Source organism: Talpa europaea (genome assembly GCF_964194135.1).
Source record: "Talpa europaea genome assembly, chromosome: 1".
Lineage (NCBI taxonomy): Eukaryota > Metazoa > Chordata > Mammalia > Eulipotyphla > Talpidae > Talpa > Talpa europaea.
The window spans coordinates 73692206-73715145 of record NC_140073.1 but is presented as its reverse complement, the minus strand read 5'-3'; the positions used below and the strand labels follow the sequence as shown (position 1 = coordinate 73715145).

The window sequence follows — 22940 nt, the reverse complement described above, 5'->3', positions numbered from 1 at the left end:
GCTACTTTATATTTCACTTATTAGTGACACCACCCAATATTTATCTTTCTTCTTACTTAATTTCACTTAGCATTATCCCTCCGAGATCCACCCATGTTGTCAAAAAGGGCATGAGTTTATCTTTTTTGATAGCTGAGTAGTATATAGCCCTTATAGTATATATACCACATCGTTTTGATCCTTTCATTTGTTTTGGGGCATTTAGGTTGTTTCCATAATTTAGTTATAGTAAGTAGTGCTATGGTAAACCTGGGAGTGCAAGTTTCCTTTCAAATTAGTTATAACAGGTCATTTTGTTCCACTCTGGAGGTTGTACTCATGAGCAAGTCACGTTTTATTGTGAATGATACATTTTCAGTAGAGTTTGTTAGTTTTCTATAAAGTATAATATAGTCTGTTGTAACTATGATGGATCTGGAGAGTTAGATGTAAGAAACAGAAATTTGGAATTTTATCTTCCAGATTCTATTGGAAATATGTCAAGATAACTTACTCTGCTTTTTGTTAAAGTGGGACAAACTGTTTTCACTATTAATCTTCAGGTCACTTACTCTGTCCTAGTAAATACAAATAGAAAATTTTTAATTACATCATGCATATAAAAATGCTTTTAAACCTCATCTTAGCAAATAACTAATTTAAATGAGTACATAAGGTTATTTCATTATTTGTCCTTTTAAATTAGTTTTAAAATCAAGAAATTTGTATAATCAATTACTAGACACACAATTGATTTCTTTTTTCTTATCTCTTGCAGGATTTCTGGTAGGTCCTATTTCAGGACGAGGTGTGGTACTGTTGAAACGCCACTCAATCTACTTTGATTCTACAGACAACTGGCTTTTCAGCTGGGAAACCTTATTTTTTTTTCCTTTGGTGCCTGTTTACTGAACTTATGAAACCATGGCAGAAGGAGAGACAGAATCATCTGGGCCCAAAAGGCGTGGCCCCTATATCTCATCCATCACTAGCCGAAGTGTGAACTTGATGATTCGAGGAGTAGTGCTGTTTTTTATTGGAGTATTTCTTGCATTAGTGTTAAATTTACTTCAGATTCAAAGAAATGTGACACTCTTTCCACCTGATGTGATTGCAAGCATCTTTTCTTCAGCATGGTGGGTACCACCGTGCTGTGGCACAGCTGCAGGTATGTGTAGGTTGTTTCTTTAATGCTTGAGAAAGGAAATAGGGTAAATGAGGGTGAATGTTATCTGAGGAATGCATTTAAAAAATCGGCTTTGTGGAGGAATAATTTGAATACAGTACAATGTATCTGTCTTAACAGTTTGATGAGTTTAGACAAATGCATTTAGTCATGTAATCACTGCCATCCAGCTGGAGAACATTTCCATCACCTGCACATTCTCTTGTGTTCTCTTGCAATTCATTCTGCAGCCCCAGTGTCAGCCTTGCACTGGTCTTTCTGTCACTAGATTATTCTTGCCTGTTCTAGAATGTAATATAAAGGGAAGCACAGAATAAATACTCTTTACTCTAGAGTAAATCCTAAAAATAATCTTTATTCTCTTTGAGATGAGATCTTCAGCCTTTTAATTCTGCCCTTACCTCAACCCATCTCATATTAGTCTTATTTTAATGATCACCACCACTGTTTAATTTTAAGGGTTTGCCATATATGTTTTGGTCTTGTTTTTGAAGTAGATTAAAAACTTGAAAGGTAGAATAGTTTTATTCAAATTAAATTTTTGTGTTTTAGATTTTTTGTTTATGTTTTCTTTACTTTGTGTCTTGTGAAGTGTATCTGAAGAAAGATACATAAAGAAATCAATTAAGTAGAGCCTCCCTGATAGCACAAGGGGTTAAGCACAGCACTGTGAAGCTATCCACATCCTCTGCAGCACAAGTTCGGTCTCAGGCAGGCCAGGGAGCTGACCCACATGGCGCAGCAGAACTGTCTCGCCTGCTGCTCCTCTCAGAACTGTATTTCAGTCAGTCTGCCTGTTCTGCAACCCACTCTGTCTCTAGTGAACCCTCTCACCCCCTGCACCTATGGCCTGTATCCCAGTTCTTGTATACATAAATAAATCAAAATCTTAAAAAAAGAAAAAGAAAAAGAAAAAGATTCTCTTTGCTTATCATCATTAGCCTATTTGTTACTTTAATTCTTTTTTAGGTGGACATTGTGTTGTGGATAAAGTAGAGCATTTCAGAATGACTTGTTGATGCTCAGCTTCCATAATGGATAGCTATTTTTCGCTTTTTCTAATGATTTAGACCAATAGAGTAATAATATTTTATATAATAAAGTTATAGAAAGAAGTCGACAATGTGTGGTAGAAGAGAATCTGATTGAGGGAAAGAATTCCTTGTTTGTCCATTTGCGTCTCTTGCTTAATATACATGAACACCTTGCCATAAAATGTAAATCCTCTTGACTTACATCTAGAGCTGGAGGTCAGAGGGTAAGGAGTTAGGTACAGGACGTTTTGGAATGCACCCGTGAAACCTTCTAGACAATTACATAATTCCATGCGTGGATGGAAGGGCATTGTTGTGTTTGGTTTCAGTGTCATTTACTTAGCGAGGTCTTACCATACAACATTCACAGTAGAAGAGTTGATAGGGCACTGATTTTTAGTTTCTCCAGGGTGATTAGCATTCTCCCAGAGACTGGGCAAAGTAATGGAGACAAAGAAAAGAAAACAGAAATTATATTTTATCATTCTCTGTTGTATCTACTCGCCTTCATCTATTTTCCTTTCTTTAAATTCAAAAGAGAAAAATTAAGTTTTTCCAACATCTTTTTCTAGTTTTTTGTTTATTTTCTCCTATGCTACAGCTGCTGTCTAGCTACTAATAGAAATCTTTTGGGATTTGGAAGAATGTATCTGTTCAGAATAGATAAAAGGAATGTCTCTTAACTCTGGGGTCTGTAGAGAAACTTTGGGAGTGAGATGTTTGGCATTGTGCCTATTTTGGGGTCATGAGGAAACATGAAGAGAGGAGATCAATGAGTCCTAGGGTTCCCGAAGCCTAGTGACTAGTGCAGCTGGATCATATATCACGTTAGGGAAGGGGAAAGAGGTAGCTGCTTACCTCTTCTCAGGGTGCCTCTTTCAAAGCTTCCTAAGTGCTGGGCTTAGTTGAAATACACTCTTATGTTCCATCCTGGGCAGGGGCAGGAGAACTTGACTGAGGCTTCATTGTACTTACATTATGAAGAGGAGCAGGCGCTGCATCTGTCCCTGGGATGTGGGCATTTTTCTCCAAACTCATATTTAGGATTAAAAATCCCAGTGTTCATACCACATTTTGGTCACTTTGTCTCTGCTTTCTTCCCTTTTCCCAGCTACTAGTTTTGTCATACAAACAGAACCTCATACTATTTCATTTAAGGATTTGCATTTACATTTCTGTAAATTTGAGCACATCCTTCCTCCTTGGGTACGAATTGATGGCCGATGGTGTTATTTGCCTGGTTCCCTAGTGTCTGCAGGGTACTGTCTCTCTGGTATGGCTCTTCCCTACTTTCATTGTCCTCAGAGTCTTTCTGGACCCTGAAGTTCCAGCTCTGCCTTAAGGATATACTTTTCAGGTGATACTGAGTCTTCTCCATTGTCAGTGCTTTTCTTTAATTGCTTTCCTGTGATTAGAAAGCTTTTGTACTCTGTTCGTCTGCTGGAACACTCCACCTCAAGAATCACCTGTGAAGCTCTCCCAGTACCCTGCCTCCTTCCTCACATGCTATGAGACGACTGAGCCCCCTCCCCTTGCCCGGGTCGGTTGACAACCCTTGCTACCTCTAGCATTACTGCGTTTTTTTGTTTCTGTGGTCACTTTGAAGCTTGCATCATATCTTCCTCTTTTCCTTTTCATATCCCCAGCAACTACCAAGAACTGGACACATTTTGGAGGCTTACCTATTTGTTGAATGAAAACACTGCCTGTGTAGTAATTGTCTATGGGAGTATATCTCCTTCAGTGGTTTTGTTTTTTCAGCCCCATTCCTTGCAAAATTTAACTGTTCCTTTTAGTGCATCACTACTTTAAATGTACTTCCATAAAAAGTGATGACTTAATATTGATGTTTTACAGACTTCTTCTGTTTTTGGCCTTAGTAGACTGTAACTAGCCACTGGGAAATAACTTAAATATATCCCAAGGAGTATGATTTTGCATCAGAGAGCTAGTCTCATTGAGCAGGACTGTGTTTGCCTGTGATTATACACAGGTTTAGCAGTCTCTCTTGTTAAAGCAGAAGAGGAAAAGAAGCCAAGACATACCTTCTACTGAGTTCTCAAAGAGCAGAGCCTTACTGTGCTGTAGATTTTGCTATCAGACTCTGCCATGCTTTTATTTAAAGCAAAGAAAGAAGACATTTAATGGGAAGTGTCAAGCTTCTTCGAATTCTCCCTCTCAGTGAGCAACTGAGAACCATGCATACTCAGTGGATTTGATTTTTATTGGCAAATCCCAGGGTTGGCAGCATGGCAGTTTAAATTCCTTTCTTGTATTTTTGCTTTCTCTCCTCAGTTGTCTCTCACTTGCAAGTCTGACATCACATGCATAAAAATATAGTCAATTTTACTTACTTATATCTTTGCACACATATGTCAGTATTCTCTATGTGATAATTCTTTACTTACGGCTTCAGCTGAGGAAAATTGACTTGGAATGCGTATTCTTACTTGATTTTACAGCAAGAAATGGGAGAGAAGAAATAGAGAGTGAAGTGAGATCAAGGAATGACACATGAGTTGTTAGCTTCATGACCCTTTAAGCAGAAAAAAAGAGATCGTATTCACTTAGATATAGCTCATCTATTTGGCATGTTTATTACCATTTTAATTTTGTAGAGATTTGGAAAGGTGTCAGTTAATCTCACAGGATTTTAGAGTAGACTTTTAAATAGGAATACAGTGTGAAACTTTTAAAGTTACTGATAGCTGTTGGAGCTCTGCATTGCTGACATTTGTGAACCATCTACACTTAGCAGAAGCCTGACTCAAGAGAATGCCTTTAGTTTTGTAGATTGGAAAAGGGCTATAATACTGCAGCATCTCACCCCCAGATGCAAGGGTGCTCACACAGCCATTTTTTAATGCTGCCCCATTGGTCTGCTAAAGTGTGATTTTTGATATTAATTGATTTTCATTTTTTCTTGGAGATTGAATGCATTTTTGTGAGAGATTGCTAGCCAGTGCTAGCCCAAGGAGGGGCATAACTTGTGGAAGAATGTTTTGGTTCATTAAATAGTCTATTTTTTTATAACAGCATTTAAAATCCTCTCCAAGTGAATAAAACATTGATGTTTGACAGGTATTTAAGTTAAAAATTGTGTGGGAATACTTTGAATCTCAATTATAGATATGTTGCATCCACTTATTGATAATTAAACAGCAATCGCTTCTCGGCCTTTGGCTAAGATCAAGTGATAATTAAACAGCATTCAAAATGTAGTTCTTTCTAAAAAGTGTAGTTCTTTCTAAAACTAAGAAATGTATTAAAATGCTTTCTTATTTTAATAATGAATGTAAGTTTTTATGAAAAGTATATAATTCTTAATAGTTCATGTTTCCTCTAAATTTTCTATGTGCAGTGTGAATCTACATGTAGATTTCTGTTGTGAGTTTCCCTGCTTTGGCAATCTGACCTAAAATCTCATTAGAAGGCCAGGGTGCAAAAGAGTGTCAGGACACGGCACTAGACACAGGAGCCTGGGACAAGAAGTTACAGGGGCAAGGATGATCTCTGTGACAGGATAGCCATCACATCCAGCATTATGGTGTAGGGTGAGCCTGTTGTACGTGTTTACACTTCTAGCTTCTCTGTAGACTTGTGGTATTTAATAGCATGTTTCATGGTTATATAGCTGTGGGAGAATATTGCTTAACTGTTCACTGGTTTGATGCTTTTCAAGTCTAAGAGATACTGGTAGTAGAGAAGTAGCATGATTCATATAGTCCAATCAGTTAAATTGTGAATCATACACTTAAATAGTGTTTTTATGATTTAGAATACTGATACAACCATTTACAATGCCTTCTTCAGTTGTATTATCCTTGTTTCATTTTTTTCCCCCCTTTTAGAAGATAAGTTTAGAAATATAAGCAGTTGATGTTAAGTAAATCGAAGAGCTTTTTTCAAGACTGTCTCAAATGCTTATGGTGGTGGTTGTGACTCTTTTTAGCTTAAGTTTTTCTGGTAGAGCATTGGAGACAACTTAATTTTTTTTCTCTTTTTTTCCACAGCTGTGATTGGGTTATTATACCCCTGCATTGACAGGCATCTAGGAGAGCCACATAAATTTAAAAGAGAGTGGTCCAGTGTAATGCGGTGCGTAGCCGTCTTCGTTGGTATAAATCACGCCAGTGCTGTATCCTTTCCACTGTAATAAAATGCATATTAACAAAGGAACTTCCAACAAACCAAAGGTTAAATAGTCCCTTCCAACTTCACTGTTGTTGATTTCTGATATGCCCACTTAGTCAGAAACAGAATGTGAGCCCTATTGTTGGAACATCACTTAGCAGCTATGCAATTACAATGCAGGGGGTAGCCTTTCCTTTACATTTCCTCCTTTTGATATGACTTGGAAACTTTGCACATTAAAAAAAAATTAACAAGCTTTTCTTAATTTAGGTTACATAATTACATTCATGTGGTTTTGGTAACTCTAAGATTGAAGCAGATGCATTTTTCAAAGGATTTCTTTCTCTTCTCCCTCTTCATTAAAGGTTTGCCGTTGAGGGTGTGTGGTAACTTGGGGTGCTTGTTGGCTTTGTTTCATTTTTAATTCAAAGAAGCTATAATACATGTTTTTAAAGACAGAAGAAAATTTTTTGCCCTCACTAAGTTTTTATCTTAACATCCTCCCTATTTCCTCTCCTTTCTCCTTAATCCCACTTTCCTTTATAGAGGATCTGGGAAAGCCTTTTCTAGAAAATAGGGTTTAAAGAGTGGAAGTGGTGGGAACATTTGGTAGAGTGAACAGCAAGGAGCAGGACTCAGGCTACCCAAGCTTTCCTCTTGTAACTGCGCTGGGCTCGGCTGTCAGCTGGAGAGAGGATGGGTCCTGTGGCAAGTAGATTCCTGTGTCTTTAAAAATAATGAGTGCTCTGGACAAGCTGGGGAACAGGAACCAGGGAATGAGGCAAGGTCCTATCTTCAGAAAACAAACTGCTTTTCTGTCCCCAGTTTTGCTGGCCCTGGGAGATCTGTGAACCTGAAAGTCCCTCCGTGGCCATTAGTGGTTTAGTTTTCTCTTTCTGTTCATGTTAAAGAATTTCCCAGTTTGTTAATATTGGTAAAATCTTTTAGATTTTATAATAAGTCTAGTGAGTAAAAGGAATTTAAAAGATAATAGAAGACTAGTTTCTTACTAGAAATTAGGAAAAAATGTGATTCCTCATTTGCTTATAAAGATAATAAATGACAACTTGAGAGGCTAGTATTTTGCTAAGTCATTCTTACTTCAAGGCTGTGATAGAGCTGGGACCAGACTGGTGATCCTGACTCAAGTCTGGGAATAGCGCATTCTCCTTCCCGGGATCACACGGTATGTAAATTCCTCTGTATCTTGTGGATTATTTTTTTTTTAAATTTTTTTTTTAAGATTTATTTTTATTTATTTATACAAGCACTGGGTACAGTCAGAAGCACGGGAGGGTGAGAGAATTCACCAGAGCGGGGACCAGAGCAGGCAGAAGGACCAAAGTACACTGCTGAGGGGAGCAGCAGGCTGGAGGAGAGGTCTGCGCGCCATGTGGGACCCTCCTCCGGTGGCCCGGGAGCAGCCGGGGATCGAACCGGCGCTGCAGAGGCTGCGGGCAGCTTCGCAACCCAGCTATCCCAGACATTTCCACAATTTTTAAGTAAAGAAATTTAAATAGCCTTTTTTAGAACTGAAAAAAAAAATTAAATTCTTTGTTTTGGCCATTCTTTTCATACTCTCTAAATGGAATACTTAAATACAGCAATCTCAAACTGTTCTGTTGATCCTTTAATCAAAATCCAAAATTTTTACAAAATGTATAACACAGGCTTAATATTAGGTGAGCAGACTTTTTATATGATTATATGGTACTTTTTTAAAGATTGATGTGTTTTACCCGTTTACCCTAGAAGGCTCTTAATTTTCCTTCAAACTCTTCATGAAGTTGGGCCTCCCTGGTGGCACAAGGGGTTAAGCACTGCACTGTGAAGCAATCCACAGCCTCTAGCACAAATTCGATCCCCAGCCTGCCAGGGAGCAATCCACATGGCACAGCAGATCTCTCCTGTCTCACCTGCTGCTCCCCTCAGCAGTGTATTTCAGTCAGTCTGTTTGTTCTGCTCCCCACTCTGTCTCTGGTGGAGCCTCTCACCCCCCCGCTCCCGCATCTCTGGCCTGTGCCCCAGCTCTCGTATGCATAAATAAATAAATCTTTAAAAAAAAAACCAACAAAACTCTTCATGAAGTTAATGTAGTTAGGAAATATAGAGCCCAGATTACATCAAATTCCACTCTTTACAAGAATGTTTATTGTATAGAGACATCAGAACTCATGACTTTTCTTTGCAATTTTAGGTATAATACCAGTTAAAGAAAAAGAGAAGGTTTTATAGCAAGCATCCCCATAAACTATAGTTTCTTGATAAATCAAGCTTAAAGAAGCAATGATCTTGAGGGAGTGGCCCACAATAACCTCAGATTCTGGGTACTCAGGATACCAGGTGGTTTGGTAGGGGAAGGAGGATGCTGGTAAATATTGGGGTGTTAAAAGAAGTAGGAAGTGGTTATATGTGCATTTTTGATCTTCTGCTCTCCTCTCTTTAGTTGCAGTGTGGCCAGTTAGTTTGGTGAGATATGTAGTCCCCCCTGGGGAGCTGGATATCGAGCCAAGATACAGCCTTTGGGAAATAGATAATGCCCTTTTAATGATACTTGAAATTAATTCCTTTAGTGTAATCCTCTAGCAAAGAAATGAGAAAATTGAATTTGTAAAGCTTCGTTTTGCCCAGAGATTTTGGAGTAGAAAAAGGCTGTGCTTTTGTGAATAGATGCTTAAGTAGGTGACGGAAATAAAATATCATTTGAGCAAACTGTCCTGTACCAGAAAGTCTCAGGCACCAAAAAATAGCTTGGCAGGTTGCAAGATAATGTTCACTTCAAGGCTTTATCCTCAACAAATTAAAACTAGAACAGTTGACATAATAGAAAGGGATACTGTGTCCTTGGTACTCTTGTTTCAGAACTGCATTATTATAAAATGTGTCTGTCAGTAAATCATATAAAGAATGTGGTGCCCTGTTAAATAGCTGTCAACTCTTCTATTTTCAAGTTCCTGTATGATTCTCAAGTAATTCTAAACCTGTGTGAGAAGTAATATTGGTTTCCTTTTTAGCAAAAGTGTATTCCTTTAGCAATATTTGTGTTTGAGGCTTACAGTTATTTTTTTAGCAATGAGGGCATTTCTTAAATAACGTGTCTGATCTTACAATTGCAAATGTGTACAGAGTGCTTTTTTAAAAAGAGAGTACAAGTTGGTGGACTCTGCTAATGAATTATCATGCCTGCTGTGAATCTTTAGTAAATACCAGAGACAGTTTTAATCCCATCTCATCTCATACACTATATTAAAAGACCAATTGCTCTATAGAATAAGCAATCAGCTCCCTTCTCAACAATAACATCTTTTATTTTAGAAAAATGAACAGGTAATATTATTCGATTGCAAGTTTTAAGATGACTCTTTAACACTGATCTCAGAAAGTGGATTTTGACAACAACATACAGTTGTCTCTCACACTGGCTGCATTATCCATTGGACTGTGGTGGACTTTTGATAGATCTAGAAGTGGTTTTGGCCTTGGAGTAGGAATTGCTTTCTTGGCAACATTGATCACTCAACTGCTAGTCTATAATGGTGTTTACCAGTGAGTATTTCTTTAAATAATTGAATTCAGAATTGATATTTTAAAATTGGGTTAGCCAGTTTCTTCCAAGAGTAACATCAGTATTATTTTAATAAATGAGTTAAAAATATTTCTGTTGTTCTAGATATACATCTCCAGATTTTCTCTATGTGCGTTCTTGGTTACCATGCATATTTTTTGCTGGAGGCATAACAATGGGAAACATTGGTCGACAACTGGCAATGGTAAGCTAATGCTTGTTTAATCCCTTTTCTATTATTGAGATGCAAGACAAATTCTCGCTACTCTGTAGCCCTTCTTTTAAAGAAAAGAAATTTGTGAACGCACATTCTTTAATCTCTCTTTTGCATTTTTACTGAAATAAACCCTTTGAAAGAATTTAATTGCCAAGTGTATTAAAAGTTGGAGAAGCCACTGGATAGAAACACTAAATATGTTTGCATAAAGCGATATGATTAATTTTCCTTTTTTTTCTTTTTAAGTATGGTTTCCACTCTGTCAAAAAGGGACAATTTTAAAAGTGAAAAGAGTCACTACTAATAACTCTTTTGCTAAAATCAGTATAAATTAAGGCTATCTCTGGCAAATTAAGATGTTCGATCACTTTAGTTAAGAAGAATAATCTCAGTTATCACAGAGAACATGGGTTAGGAGTTAACATTCGGAAGCCAAAGCAGTTTCATGAATAAGTATTATCACTTTTGCCGTTTTCAATAGTTAGGAGGATTGGGTGGTTTATGCTGGTGTCTTTTTGAAAATGTAGCCACCTAATTACCCGAAGCCCTTTATTTTGAATAGATATATATTTTATAATCTTACTTTTAAAATTTTATTTTGATCAGAGGCTTTTGGTAATGTTATAGGTTTTTCTTCTTTAAGTACAAAGTGATTTGAAAAAATATCTGAAATCCTTGTATCAGTCCCTAAATTTATGACCTTCCCTTAGCTGACTAGCCTTACTGAGTACTCAGTGCTTTGCTGCCTCTCATGTTCTAGGATTGACCAAATCATATTGTTATAATTTGTTTGTAATAAAGAAACCAGATCTTTTTTCTTGTTTTTGGTTATGCCCCTTTCACTTCTGGAATTTGTTTTCTTAAATAATCACAGTTGTCATTTAATGCCAATAGTTGTTGTAATGCTCAAATTCTTTGAAACAGAAAGTGGGCGCATATGTTAATAAAGTTTTAATTTTTAGAGTTTTTTACTTTACATAGACCTTTATTCAAAATAAGTCTGCTATTCAAAATCTGTTAACCTTTTGACCTTTTCATTTTTACAGTATGAATGTAAAGTTATCGCAGAAAAATCTCATCAGGAATGAAGAAGTCAAAAATACAGAAAGCAAGATGAAAAGGGTATGCAAATGATAGCTATACCAACAAACTATGGACTGTAAATGATAGCTATACCAACAAACTATGGACTGTAAAATTGCCAGAATGCATTTTTCCCTTGATGGGTACACACACACACACACACACACACACACATACACACACACGCTATTGCAATCTGTGATTGCTTTGTCTGTAAATCAGTAGCAAATCTTTATGTATTTGACTTAAATAACTGTAAAATATATATGCACTACATTAAAAAACATTGATTAATAGATAAAATTTTTTAATTGATTTTTTTAAACATGCCATATATTATATCACAATGTTGATGTGCCAAAATATTCTTTTATTGTCATGCGGAATATAAGAATGCTTTGAACAATTTATAAACTTAGTGAAGTAAGAGGAAAACCAAAAAAATAGAAAATAGAAAGCTGATATATTGTCTTTTCCTTACTGTTGTGCCTTTTATTTTTCTAATCACAGCAGTATGAATTATGGGTGCCCTAATGTGTGCTTAGTTTCTATTTTAATATTGTCTCAGAGTTTTGGATGTTTTAATATATGATGAAAATGAACTTCCTTAGAATGTTTTCAAACCTGTTCATCAGTGTAGAGAGTCCAAAGAATAATCTCTTTGACAGATTTTACTTCAAGTAAAAGTGATGAGCACTTTTTTATCAATATTAAATTTTTTTTGAGGCTAAGTCTGGAAGAGTATATATAATTAAAAGTAAGGACCATTGGGGAATTTAAGTAGGATAATTATATGTTTTAGAAATATAAAATAATCATCTGCAGTGCCACAAAGTGTTGTGATATTAACTGTCATTGCAGTACAGTAGCCCACTGCTTTTTAATGAAACACACAAGAAACCCAGAGAAATCAAAATGAAGTTTCTATTTCTGTTGGGTCCTGTTCTTGGATTCAATAAAGAACCACTTTCACTGAACTGAGTCATATGACAACTGACTAGAATGCCATTTGGGGAATGGGTGGGCACATAATTTCTTATTAGTGAATAGTTCCAACCTGTTTAAGAATAGGTCAAAATGGCACATTATGGATATTAAAAATGTTGATAAAACGTTTATGCATATCTTTCCAACAACTAGAGCCATTTAAATATGTTTTAAACATATACTTTTTAAAACTTTTTTCTTCAATTTTATTTTTGAAATTGATGGCAATTGTCTGATACACAAGGGTGAAATCATCTGTGTACTCTGCGTACTCTGGAGTGTCTATGTATGTGTGTGTAGTGTGTGTAGTGTGTATGTGTGTGTGTGTGTGTGTGTGTTGGATTGAGTGAGAGAGCATGAATATGTATATATGTATGCGCATGTGTCCATGCTCTCTTAAAATGTCAATTAGATATTTTTGGTTTTAAAGCCATTGCTGTCAGACTGAGATCTTGTATGCCAAAATTTAATCTGCTTCTATATTTTAAGGCTGCAAGTGTGAAAAATCCTAAGAGGATTTCATATTGAATATATGTATACAATCTTAACTATAGTGGTAGTAAATGTACTACTATAATTTATTGTTCTATCTTCCAGATAATGTTATTCATTTAGAGCAAATAAAGTATATTTTTAGAATCAACTTTGTAAGCACTAGAAATCTTTAATAAGTTATAAGGCCCATATTATGTGTTTACTTTGAAAATTGCTGTTAAAAGCAAGATATATTAAATATATAATTATCATCCTGGTTAAGAGTCTTTTTTTCTTTCCTGTGGTCAAACCTAGAATGTAGTGCTGAGGATTAATGTAGTAAAATTAATGTGTGTTTGAATTTACCAAGAAATGATGAAAGGAAACTTTTAGTATCATAGAAATTGAATGATTGTTTTAGAGTTATTAAATAATTTTCAGATCATCCATAAAACAAGGAAAGATATTGATGGCCAGCAATAAAATTGTTTTGATATCTTGGAAAATACATAAATATATCACTTTTTTTTTTTGCAATGAAAATGTTAAACATCTTTAACATTACTACATTGGCAGTGCTGCCCAGTTTTTATTATTTAAAGTTGTAGAAATTTAACCATTAAAAACAAACTGCAAAAGCATAGAAAACAATTAAAATCAACTAGCCAGAAACCTGTTAATACTTTTCATTATAAAATTTGTTTGCACTGAACTGTTTTACCTTCGTTAAGGTCATTGGAACTTCTCAGTGGTGCATGCATTTCATACACCTCGTGTTTTCTAGGTGAAATCCAAACTAGGTCAATATCATTAAATGCCTTTGTAATCCTCATGGCTCACTTACCTGCATAATGAAGTATTTTTTTTGTAAGGTAATTCTTCCAGTTGATGGTCTATGAATCATAGAGTCTTAGCTTTGTGTGCCTGAAAAAGCTTATTTTATTCTTGAAGAACAGTTTAGCAGTCCAAAGAATTCTAGGTTTATAGTCTCTCCAACCTCTCCTCCCCCCATCTTGTTGAAGATTTGTAACTCATCTAATGTTGCAGATGGTAAGTGTGCTATTAGTGTAATTTTCTTTCCTTTTGTGGGCAGTTTGTCCATGCCTTCTGGGAGCTTTCACTTGATTTCCTCTTTATTATCAAAGTTACTCAGTTTCACTTTGGTTTGTTTAATTGTAGATATATTTTTGTTTTTCTTGCTTGGCATTCAGTATGCACTTTTCAATCTGTGGGTTCTTTAATTATGGAAAAGTCTTAAGTCTGCCTTCATACTGGAATTATATAATATAGGATTTTGTAGAAATATGTTGATGCCTGGATCCCACCTCCAGAGACTCTGGTATAATTGGTCTGGAGTGGGCCCTAATGATTATAAGGACTTTCATAAGTTTACCAGGTGATTCTGATGTGCAGCCCAAGTTACTGCACACTGGCATGGATTCATATGAAAAAAAGGAGTGGGTTCAGGTGAGAGAAATGAGATAGGTGGTAACTTTGAAAATGAAGAACAAATTAAGATACATTTTGGACTATGTTAACTCAACTTGGACTTGAGTGTGAATATTAAGGAAGAGGAAATATCGGAGGTGATTTTTCTTTCTTGAGAAACTAGTTGGATGGTATTTCCATAAACCAAAAAAAGTATACAGAGAAGCTGTGAATGGGTTAAGTTATTAGTTTGATATGTTGAGGTTGAGGTGCATAGGGGATATCTGGTAAAAACAAGTTATAAGCAGTTGATATTTGAGTCTGGGTTATTGGATGTGAATGAGGGAATCATCAAGAGTATGAGAGTAATAAATGAAACTGTGGGTGTGAATGAGATCATCTAGGGAACATGTGATGAGGGAAGAAGAGATCTGAGGCTTACTGGCATGTTGGTAGAGAAGCTGGTGTAGGAGGTAGAGAGTGTGTGGTCTGAAGTAGAAGGAAAAACAAAAGAGTAATGTGGATGAAGCCAAGGAAGGAAGAAGTTTCAGAGGGTAACTGGTAATACGAAGCACATTTGGAAGGGACAGTTAACCGTTAGTGATAAAGAAGATGGTATATTTGATTGTTTCATGTTGAAGAATGGTTTTTCCAACCTATTCTATCTTAACATTTAAGATATATCATTGTATACTAATAGCTTGTAAAATATATTTGAGAGAAACCTGATCATATGCCATATCATTTATTGCAAGTGAGGGGAGCTGGTAGGAAGCTATAGAACTTTGAAAGAATGATAGGGATTTGGATATCATGAAGAATGGACACTGGGACTTACTAGAGATGAAAAAAGAATTTCCTGATGTATTTAAGGCCATCAAGGACCCAGGTGAGGCTAGAGATCAGATATGCAGTGGAGCTAACTGACATGCTTGTGCCATGCCTAAGTAGACTCAGTAGCCCAGGAATTTAAACCAGTTATGGTGGAGTGGATTGATTCTAGTTAGGAATTCATTCATAGATATGGAACAAGACTATGTGAAAAATTAATGGAGGCTCCTAATGCAAGATGAAGAGATTTATTATGGGATCTAGGCACACTGGGGAAAGAAGTTGAATCAGAAATGCTGACCTTACAGCATGAGAGAACTGAGAGAGATAAAAGCCCTGTCTAATGGGAAGGGTGGTGATTTTTAGTCTGAGAGGATTTTAGTGCAATATTTCCAGATCTTGAGGTTTAGATCAAGACAACTTTGATCTGACAACTGTGTTTGCATTGTTGACTGAGATGGGTGGAACTGAACATCATTCTTCATAGTACCTGGAATCGTGTCAGGGTCATGTGGAAAAGAAGGGGCTCATCTAGATCCTCGAGACCATTTGAGTGGAGCACTTACCCAGATGCCTTGATTCTACTGGGATTTTAACTGAAAGTTCTTTTTCCCTCCAGTTTTTTTTTTTTTTAAAGATTTCTTTATGTATACAAGAACTGGGGTACAGGCCAGAAGTGTGGGGGGGTGAGAGGATTCAGCAGAGACAGAGTGGGGAACAGAACAGGCAGAATGACCAAAATACACTGCTGAGGGGAGCAGCGGGGTGAGACAGGAGAGGTCTGCCATGCCATGTGGGTTGCTCTGCGGCCGGTTGGGGATTGAATTGGCACTGCAGAGGCTGCGGACGGCTTCACAGTGTTGCGCTCAACTGCCTGTGCCACCAGGGAGGCCCAGTTTTTGGTTTTTTTTTTTCATCCTAGGTATATATTCTGAAATTTCACCACAGGATGTGGGTCCTTTTCTGCTAATCCCATTCTGTCAAGACATCAAACTGTAGGTCTTTTCTTCCCCGTTTTTATGCTTATGATGCCTTTATTTACCTTCTCTATTATTTTCTTCTAAAATTCCTCTGTTCTGAAGATGTTTGGCCTTTTGTTTGTTTTCTATATATCCTTTAGCTTTTCTCTGTAGTGCTAGATTCTAGAAGAATTACTTAATTGAGTCATCTGACTCAATCTTAATTTGTGTATGTGGGTGTTATCATTCTTGTATTTTTTGAGGATATTAATTACTCTTCTAAAGTTCTATACTCTTCTTTTTTAAAAAAAGATTTATTTATTTTTATACACGAACTGGGGTACAGGCCAGAGGTGCGGGAGGGTGAGAGGACCCACCAGAGATAGAGCGGGGAGCAGAACAGGCAGATGGACCAAAATACACTGCTGAGGCGAGCAGCAGGCGAGACAGGAGAGGTCTGCTGCGCCATGCGAGTATCCCCCTGGCTGGCCAGGAATCAAACGCACGCTGCAGAGGCTGCTGTCCACAGTTGAGCTTCACAGTTCTACGCTCAACCCACTGCGCCACCAGGGAGGCCCTAAAGTTCTAAGCTGTTCTTAAGAGCCATTGTAGAAAAGGGCAGGAGGAAGAGCCTGCACCAACCTTTCTCTGGATGTGTGCACTTCCCAGTTTGGCTTGGGTGCACTGCCATGCTTCTCTGAATTGAGCACTCACATTCACCACTTGTTGTCTGAGGGAAGATATTGTGTTATTTCTGCCCTTTCCAAAGTGAATGAGTAGAGGTTTGGAAGGGATGGCTGGTTGGTTGTTTCCACTGATTCTTCAATGTTTTGAGATGGGATTTCTCTCCATCTGTCTGCTCTCATGGGGATTCTTTGCACCTGGTCCATGGGTTGGGGAGGGAGGGTATTGTCCATATTTGACAGTATAATTGTGAATTCTTTTTTGTTTTAAAAATCATTTATTTGTTGGTTACCTCTATGGATAGGAGGGAGAAACCACAGCTTGACGAGTTACTGGCCAGATTCAACCTTCCCCACCACTTTTTATATCACAAAATGCCCGATCCTTAGTCTTTATATTTCAAAAACACAGTTTACTTAGGAACTAAGATGCATAGATTGTCAGTTGTTGCTTACTAGGTCTCAATAAAAATTGTGGTATGAATGTTTTCCCCCCTTCATAATACTTTTAGTTCATTGAGTTCATTCATTATGCTAGCAAGTGTAAGTATACTGGTATATCTGTTCCTTTATCCCTCCCTTCTTTTTATCACTGATGGAATCTGTGAAGTCTGTCATCCTTCTTTGTGATTTACAAGACAGACTTTTCCAGGGTATGTCAACGGTTCTGAAGACAATGTTGTTAAGTATCAGATTTGGCAGATCAGATAGATAATGATGTGCCTGGGAGAGACTGGGCTATTGATGAACCTTGTGTCAAAACTGCCATATATGGACAATTTTTCCCTTTCATGATCTCCCTGCTTGCACTTTCTGAGAACAATTTCATGAACAAGGGACATTTTTGATTCCAAATCAAAACTGTGTGCTGGTGCAACTGTGTTTCTATTCTGCTTTCTCATGTGAAGATCTGTAACTGCTGATCATTTTGTGGCTCTACCAAAGGTGGGCTTTAAAAACAATGAGCACTTAAACGTGCAGGCATTTAAAAATACTTTTTAAATTACTGTTCTGAAAACAATAAATTCATTCATACTTTTGTACTTCCATGAAATTGCTCTATTTGTGACATTTCTCTCTGTTTTAGAAATACTTTTGAAGAAATTTATACAGAATGTGATCATGGACCAATTCATTGTGATAAGCAATTAAGTAGACACACACACACAAAAGAGAGCCCAAGTGCTAAATCTGTTTGTTTTAGAAGAAAAGTTTGCAAATATGCGTTTCCTGGGAATTTTTGCCACTGAGTGAGACTCATTTCTATTCCCTTTTTAGTCATCACATGTCACTCCTAGATCATCTGGGAATGTCTGCTTAACCAAAGTATGACAGCAGTTCTGTTTTGAAATGGTTCTTTCCCTTTCCATAAAATCTTGAGTTTTTTCAGCAAAATGCGAGCCCATCAACTTAAAAGATCAGCTGGATCCAACATCTGCTGCGCATAGTCTCTCCACACTCGACTTGGGAAACCTGCAGACTGAATGGATGAAGATGAAACTTAAAGATGTTTGTAGGACAAATCTATGTGGTTTTTTCCTATGCCTTGGACCTAGTATGTGTCAATATCATTCCTGTCTAAGAGGTAGTAAGTCAGTGTATATTGAAGATGATCTTTCCAGAATATATATGTTAATTCCAAAAAAAAAAAAAAAGACCAAATTAGTGATCCTGAAATGTTTGATAGGATTTATTCTCATCTTAAGGCCCCAACTAAAAAAGTGGGCTGGGGTGTGTAATTCCTCCCCTGAAGAACAGGAGATCCAAGTATGGATGATCACTGGTAATGTCCACATAGTTGTTGCCCTCTCGTTGTTACCCTCTCTTCCCACTATGAATCCTAAGGTGATTCATAGTGACCACGACTAAAAGAAAATAAAGTATATTTTTGGTTGATAAAAATGTGGTCTTTAAAAACATGAAACACAAACTTCTATCCAAGTCCTGGAATGGTAGTTAAAAATAAAGGGGTTCACTTTTTGCATTTTCCTATCTAAAAGAAGAGCGGGGGGGATGGAATGAAGCAAGCACTATCTTTGTGTCTCCAACCAATTTTGAACATCCCCATCACACTCCTGCAGATACTATTACCTGTCAATGGTGTCTCTCTGGTGAACAGGGTCTCAGACTGTGGCCTGACTTTGCTCCAATGACTGGTGATTCTCCTGGTGGCCACAGTGATGTGCCTGCAAGACCTTCTACATAGGCATTTGCAACAGATTTCTCAACCATCAGAGTAGCTGACTTGGCATTGCGGGCATCACTGACACAGATACAACCTTGGCTTCATAGACATGCATTTTATTATGTCACTTCGCCCTAGAATCTGGGCTCTCCAGGATGTTAACATGTATTCTTAGAAAGCTTAATGACTTCAGCCCTCGGTGAATGTCTGAATTTGGACTTTTAAGCCTCTCCCATAACAGATAGTCTGCTGTAGCCTCCACAGGCACAGACGCATGTGGAGGTCTGACAGAACAGAAAAAATTTCAATCTGAGAGAAATCTGAATACTATACTGGGTGGTGTAGTTTTTGATGTTCCTGGTAATACATAAGTCCTGGCCTTGTAGGATTAGGGCATGTGAGTTGCAGAGCAGTAACGTCCTATAATAGTAGGAAAAGGATGTCAACACAGTGGTCAGGAAAGGCCTTTCAAAGGTGGGGGCATAGGTACTATGGTCTTTGAAGAAAGGGTTGAACTCAGCTCAAGGAGTGGGGAGCCATTTTGCCTTAGTGTGGGTGGACAGAAAAAACAAATGACAGACAACTGAATGTACTCTGAAGGGACCAAGATCCAGACTGCAAGTGGTGGGAGACAGCGCTTAAAAGATGGGGTTTGACTTCAGGCACTTAAATGGATCCTGTAAAGCCTCCACAGCTGGGCATGCTTCTGCTTATGCGGGATCCACAGCTGCCTTTGGGGGGTCACTTTTAGGAGAACTGCAACTTCAGATTGCTCAATCTTGCATGGGTGGAGTGGCATACCCATTATTAATCACTCAATATTGTGATCAGACTTATTGAAAAATGTTCTGAGACTGATCTAGCTGTGAGCCATAGGTTGGGCAGAGAAAGCCTCAGCGTTGGGAATCAGACAACTCCAGGTGTGACCACTGGATGAGTTACTTACAGACTAGGACCCTGGTTGAGTCCCCCAGGCTTTCTTCACTTGTTTTCTCATTAATAAAATGGAGATCATTACCACCTTCCTTTGGGGACTGTTAACATTAAATGCAATGATATGGAAATAGGTGTCCAAATATTAGTTCCTTTCCTTTTCTGTTTATTCACTTTACAGCATGGGCACTGAACCCACATATTTCTCATTTCCTTTGCCTCAGGAGACATCCCTAATGTTTCTGCTAAAATGAAGCATAATGCACAAATCCACTCTGCCCACTGACCACTGTGCCACAGCTTCACTAATCCGGGTAGTTGTAAGAGCCTTTTAAGTCCCCGAAGAGAAATTGTGGGTAGTGTCTAAGGAAGTGGGGCAGAAACTGGCTAGTCATTATGATATTATTGGATGCTGGGGAGCAGAACTGGAGGTTTGGCCAGAGAAGGCTGGGGGTGTCATCCAGTGAGGGACGCTCAGGTGAGGTACCACAGGATGGCATGAGGACACCAGAGGGAGGGGAAGGAAGAAAGGGGGTGAGACTAGGAATAGGTTTTGTCAGTATCTTATTTTTGCCTAGGGATGATGGCGCTTTCCTCATGCTTTGCAGTGTCACTGCTGTGAGAGTGCAGTTTCCCAAAGGAGTTACATTTTAATTAACCGTAAGGAACATGACTTCTCATGTATCAGTCCTTTTTTCCAGGCCTCATCATTTCGAATTATTTCGCCCATGTCCTCCACTTGCCTACTTTCATGTGTATCAGAAGGAAACCACCAAGCAGCCTGGAAATCCTATTACCAGACCTCAGGATATTAATTGTCGAGTTCTCCCCCACGGTTACACAAGTGCTGAAAAAGTGGTTCTCTTTCAATAGTGTCTTGTCAAAACGCCAGGCACAGTTTGTTTTTGACATTTGCTGCTACTGTTAAATAATAGTCTTGCTTCTGTCATAGCTAATGTTGACTTGAAGGCATTTGGAGGGCATTTCTCAAGTCTAGTCTTAACAGTGAGACCTGGGTCTTGACAGTTATTTTTCTTGCTTGCCCAAGGCAACTGAATCTAAGGGTTGAAACCTTTGCTTTTTTTTTAAGCTCAAAATTTCAAATGGGCACACGCCATGTAAAACTGTAGATCTAAATGTGCACATGTATGTGCAGGCAGACTCGAACACACACACAAATATGAGTTGAGTTCTGGATGCTTTGCCATCCTAGGAATGCACTTTGAAACAATGAAATAGCATCCGGTATTAAGGCCTCTTAAATCCTGGCTGTTCTGCCTTGTTAGAATATTATACTTAATTATACATCTCTTTAAATCAATAAGCATTTTTACTGTGTCTGTATTTGGCCAGCTAGTAGCAGGCCTTCTCTGCCAACTGTCAGGGAGAATCTGAGTTCTTCACACATAGCACTTGCTTCCCTTGCTATATCCACTGGAAATTTAATTTATGTGCCTTTTTTCCACTTCTGTGTTGAAAGCATCTTTTGAATTTTTCCTTCAGATGCATGTATAGATACCTCCTTCTGATGGTATCATAATTTCTGAACTTTTCACCATTTATGAGGTAATGGAGAGGAAGGTAAGAAAAAAATAAATAGGCAGAGTGAAAACTGTACAAGAAACCTGTAGAATTGCATAGGAGTTGACATCATTTGTATGTGAAAAGGCCAAGAAATGTGATTTGGTTTCAAAATAACTACCAAAACAGTGGTTAATTGTATTTTGCAGATTCAGAAAAAAAAGATATATCACAGTCATTACTATTTCCAAAAACGAAGGCAACTTGGATTTGGAGCTTTATACATGGAACAGTAGACTGTAAATGAATAAATGTCCCTCATGCCCTGTAGCACTTTCTCCCTGCACTAAATCTATGTCACAAAATTAATCTTAAATTTTTGAGAAATTATATTTAGAGATTTCCAAAATTATAGTATCTGAGTACTATACTTTTGTATAGTATCATATCTGAGTATATGATTTATTCTATCATCACTGATTCTCACTTTCTTCTTATCCTGAAGCTGGTATTGGTTTGCGAGACTAGTTTTAGATAGTAGCAGTTTTTCTTCAGAGAAGAATATGGATCATTTAAAGTCAAGTTGCTTTATTCCCATGATGACTCATAGACAGCACATGGCCACTTAACTGAATTATAAGATTTGCAGAGAAGAATGCAGAACTAGAAGGGGGCCTAAAGTTCATCTAGGATGCACCTATCTTCTCATTTTACAAAAGCAGAAAGAAAACTCACCTTGGTTAAGGCCTTGTCCCAGGCCATGCAACCTATTAGTGGCAGAATAAGACATTCACGGCCTCCCCGGTGGTGCAAGGGGTTAAGCATCAGCACTATGAAGCTATCTGCAACTACTGCTGCATGAGTTGATCCCTGGCCAGGGAGGTTGCCCACATGGTGCAGCAGACCTCTCTTGTCTAGCCCGCTGCTCCCCTCAGCAGATCAATCTGCTCTGCTCCTCACTCTGTCTCTGGTGAATCCTCTCAGCCCCCACACCTCTGGCCTGTACCCCAGTTCTTGTACGCATAAATAAATAAATCTTAAAAAAAAAGAATAAGACATTCAGTAGCTTTAAAGGATGCTAATATTTCAATTCATGAAAAATGTAGATTTAATTTTATAGCTATGCAAGATTTATGGTGCTGTTGACAAATGACAGGAAATGGATATTCATAAATTTTGAATTTTCTATTATGAGGGGTGATTATTTGCTTCTGAATCACTGGTAAATAACATCTATTATTTGTTTTATATATAGACCACCTTATTTAATTACTCCATTAAATCTGTGAGGTCAATATTGTTATCTCTAACGGTATAAGGTTAGTCCTTTATATGTGAAGAAATAGGCTTACAGAGATCATCTATAACTTACCAGGTTCACACAAATGAAACCCAAAACCTCATTCCAGGACAGGTCTGCACTGCCTGTGAGGTCAACGCGAAAATATGTTGTTGAAACCTGACTTGTCTGTGTGAAATGTTGGATGTGTACTGTTGCATCGGCAACACCACACTGATAAAGAATCGGGAGTCATGGAGCTGGCTACGCAAAGCAGAATATTGTTAAAAGAGCAAGATCCTAGTTTTTTTTTTTTTTAAGATTTATTTTATTTATACAAGAACCAGGGTACAGGCCAGATGCGCAGGAAGGTGAGAGGATTCACCAGAGACAGAGAGGGGAACAGAACAGGCAGACTGAAGAAATACACTGCTGAGGGGAGCAGTGGGTGAGACAGGAGAG

The 22940-nt window shown here is 37.8% G+C and overlaps 1 protein-coding gene across 1 annotated transcript; it reads left to right on the top strand.

The window, feature by feature from the left end:
- Nucleotides 1–903: 903 nt before the first annotated feature.
- INSIG2 (insulin induced gene 2) lies at nucleotides 904–11330 on the top strand (the record flags this gene model as incomplete). The annotated part of the gene is made up of 5 exons (XM_084230535.1): nucleotides 904–1147; nucleotides 6213–6337; nucleotides 9713–9879; nucleotides 10004–10103; nucleotides 11162–11330. The coding sequence occupies 5 exons, from the start codon at nucleotides 904–906 to the stop codon at nucleotides 11201–11203; spliced, it is 678 nt and encodes a 225-aa protein (XP_084086661.1). The 3' UTR covers nucleotides 11204–11330.
- Between the last annotated feature and the right edge of the window lie 11610 nt (nucleotides 11331–22940).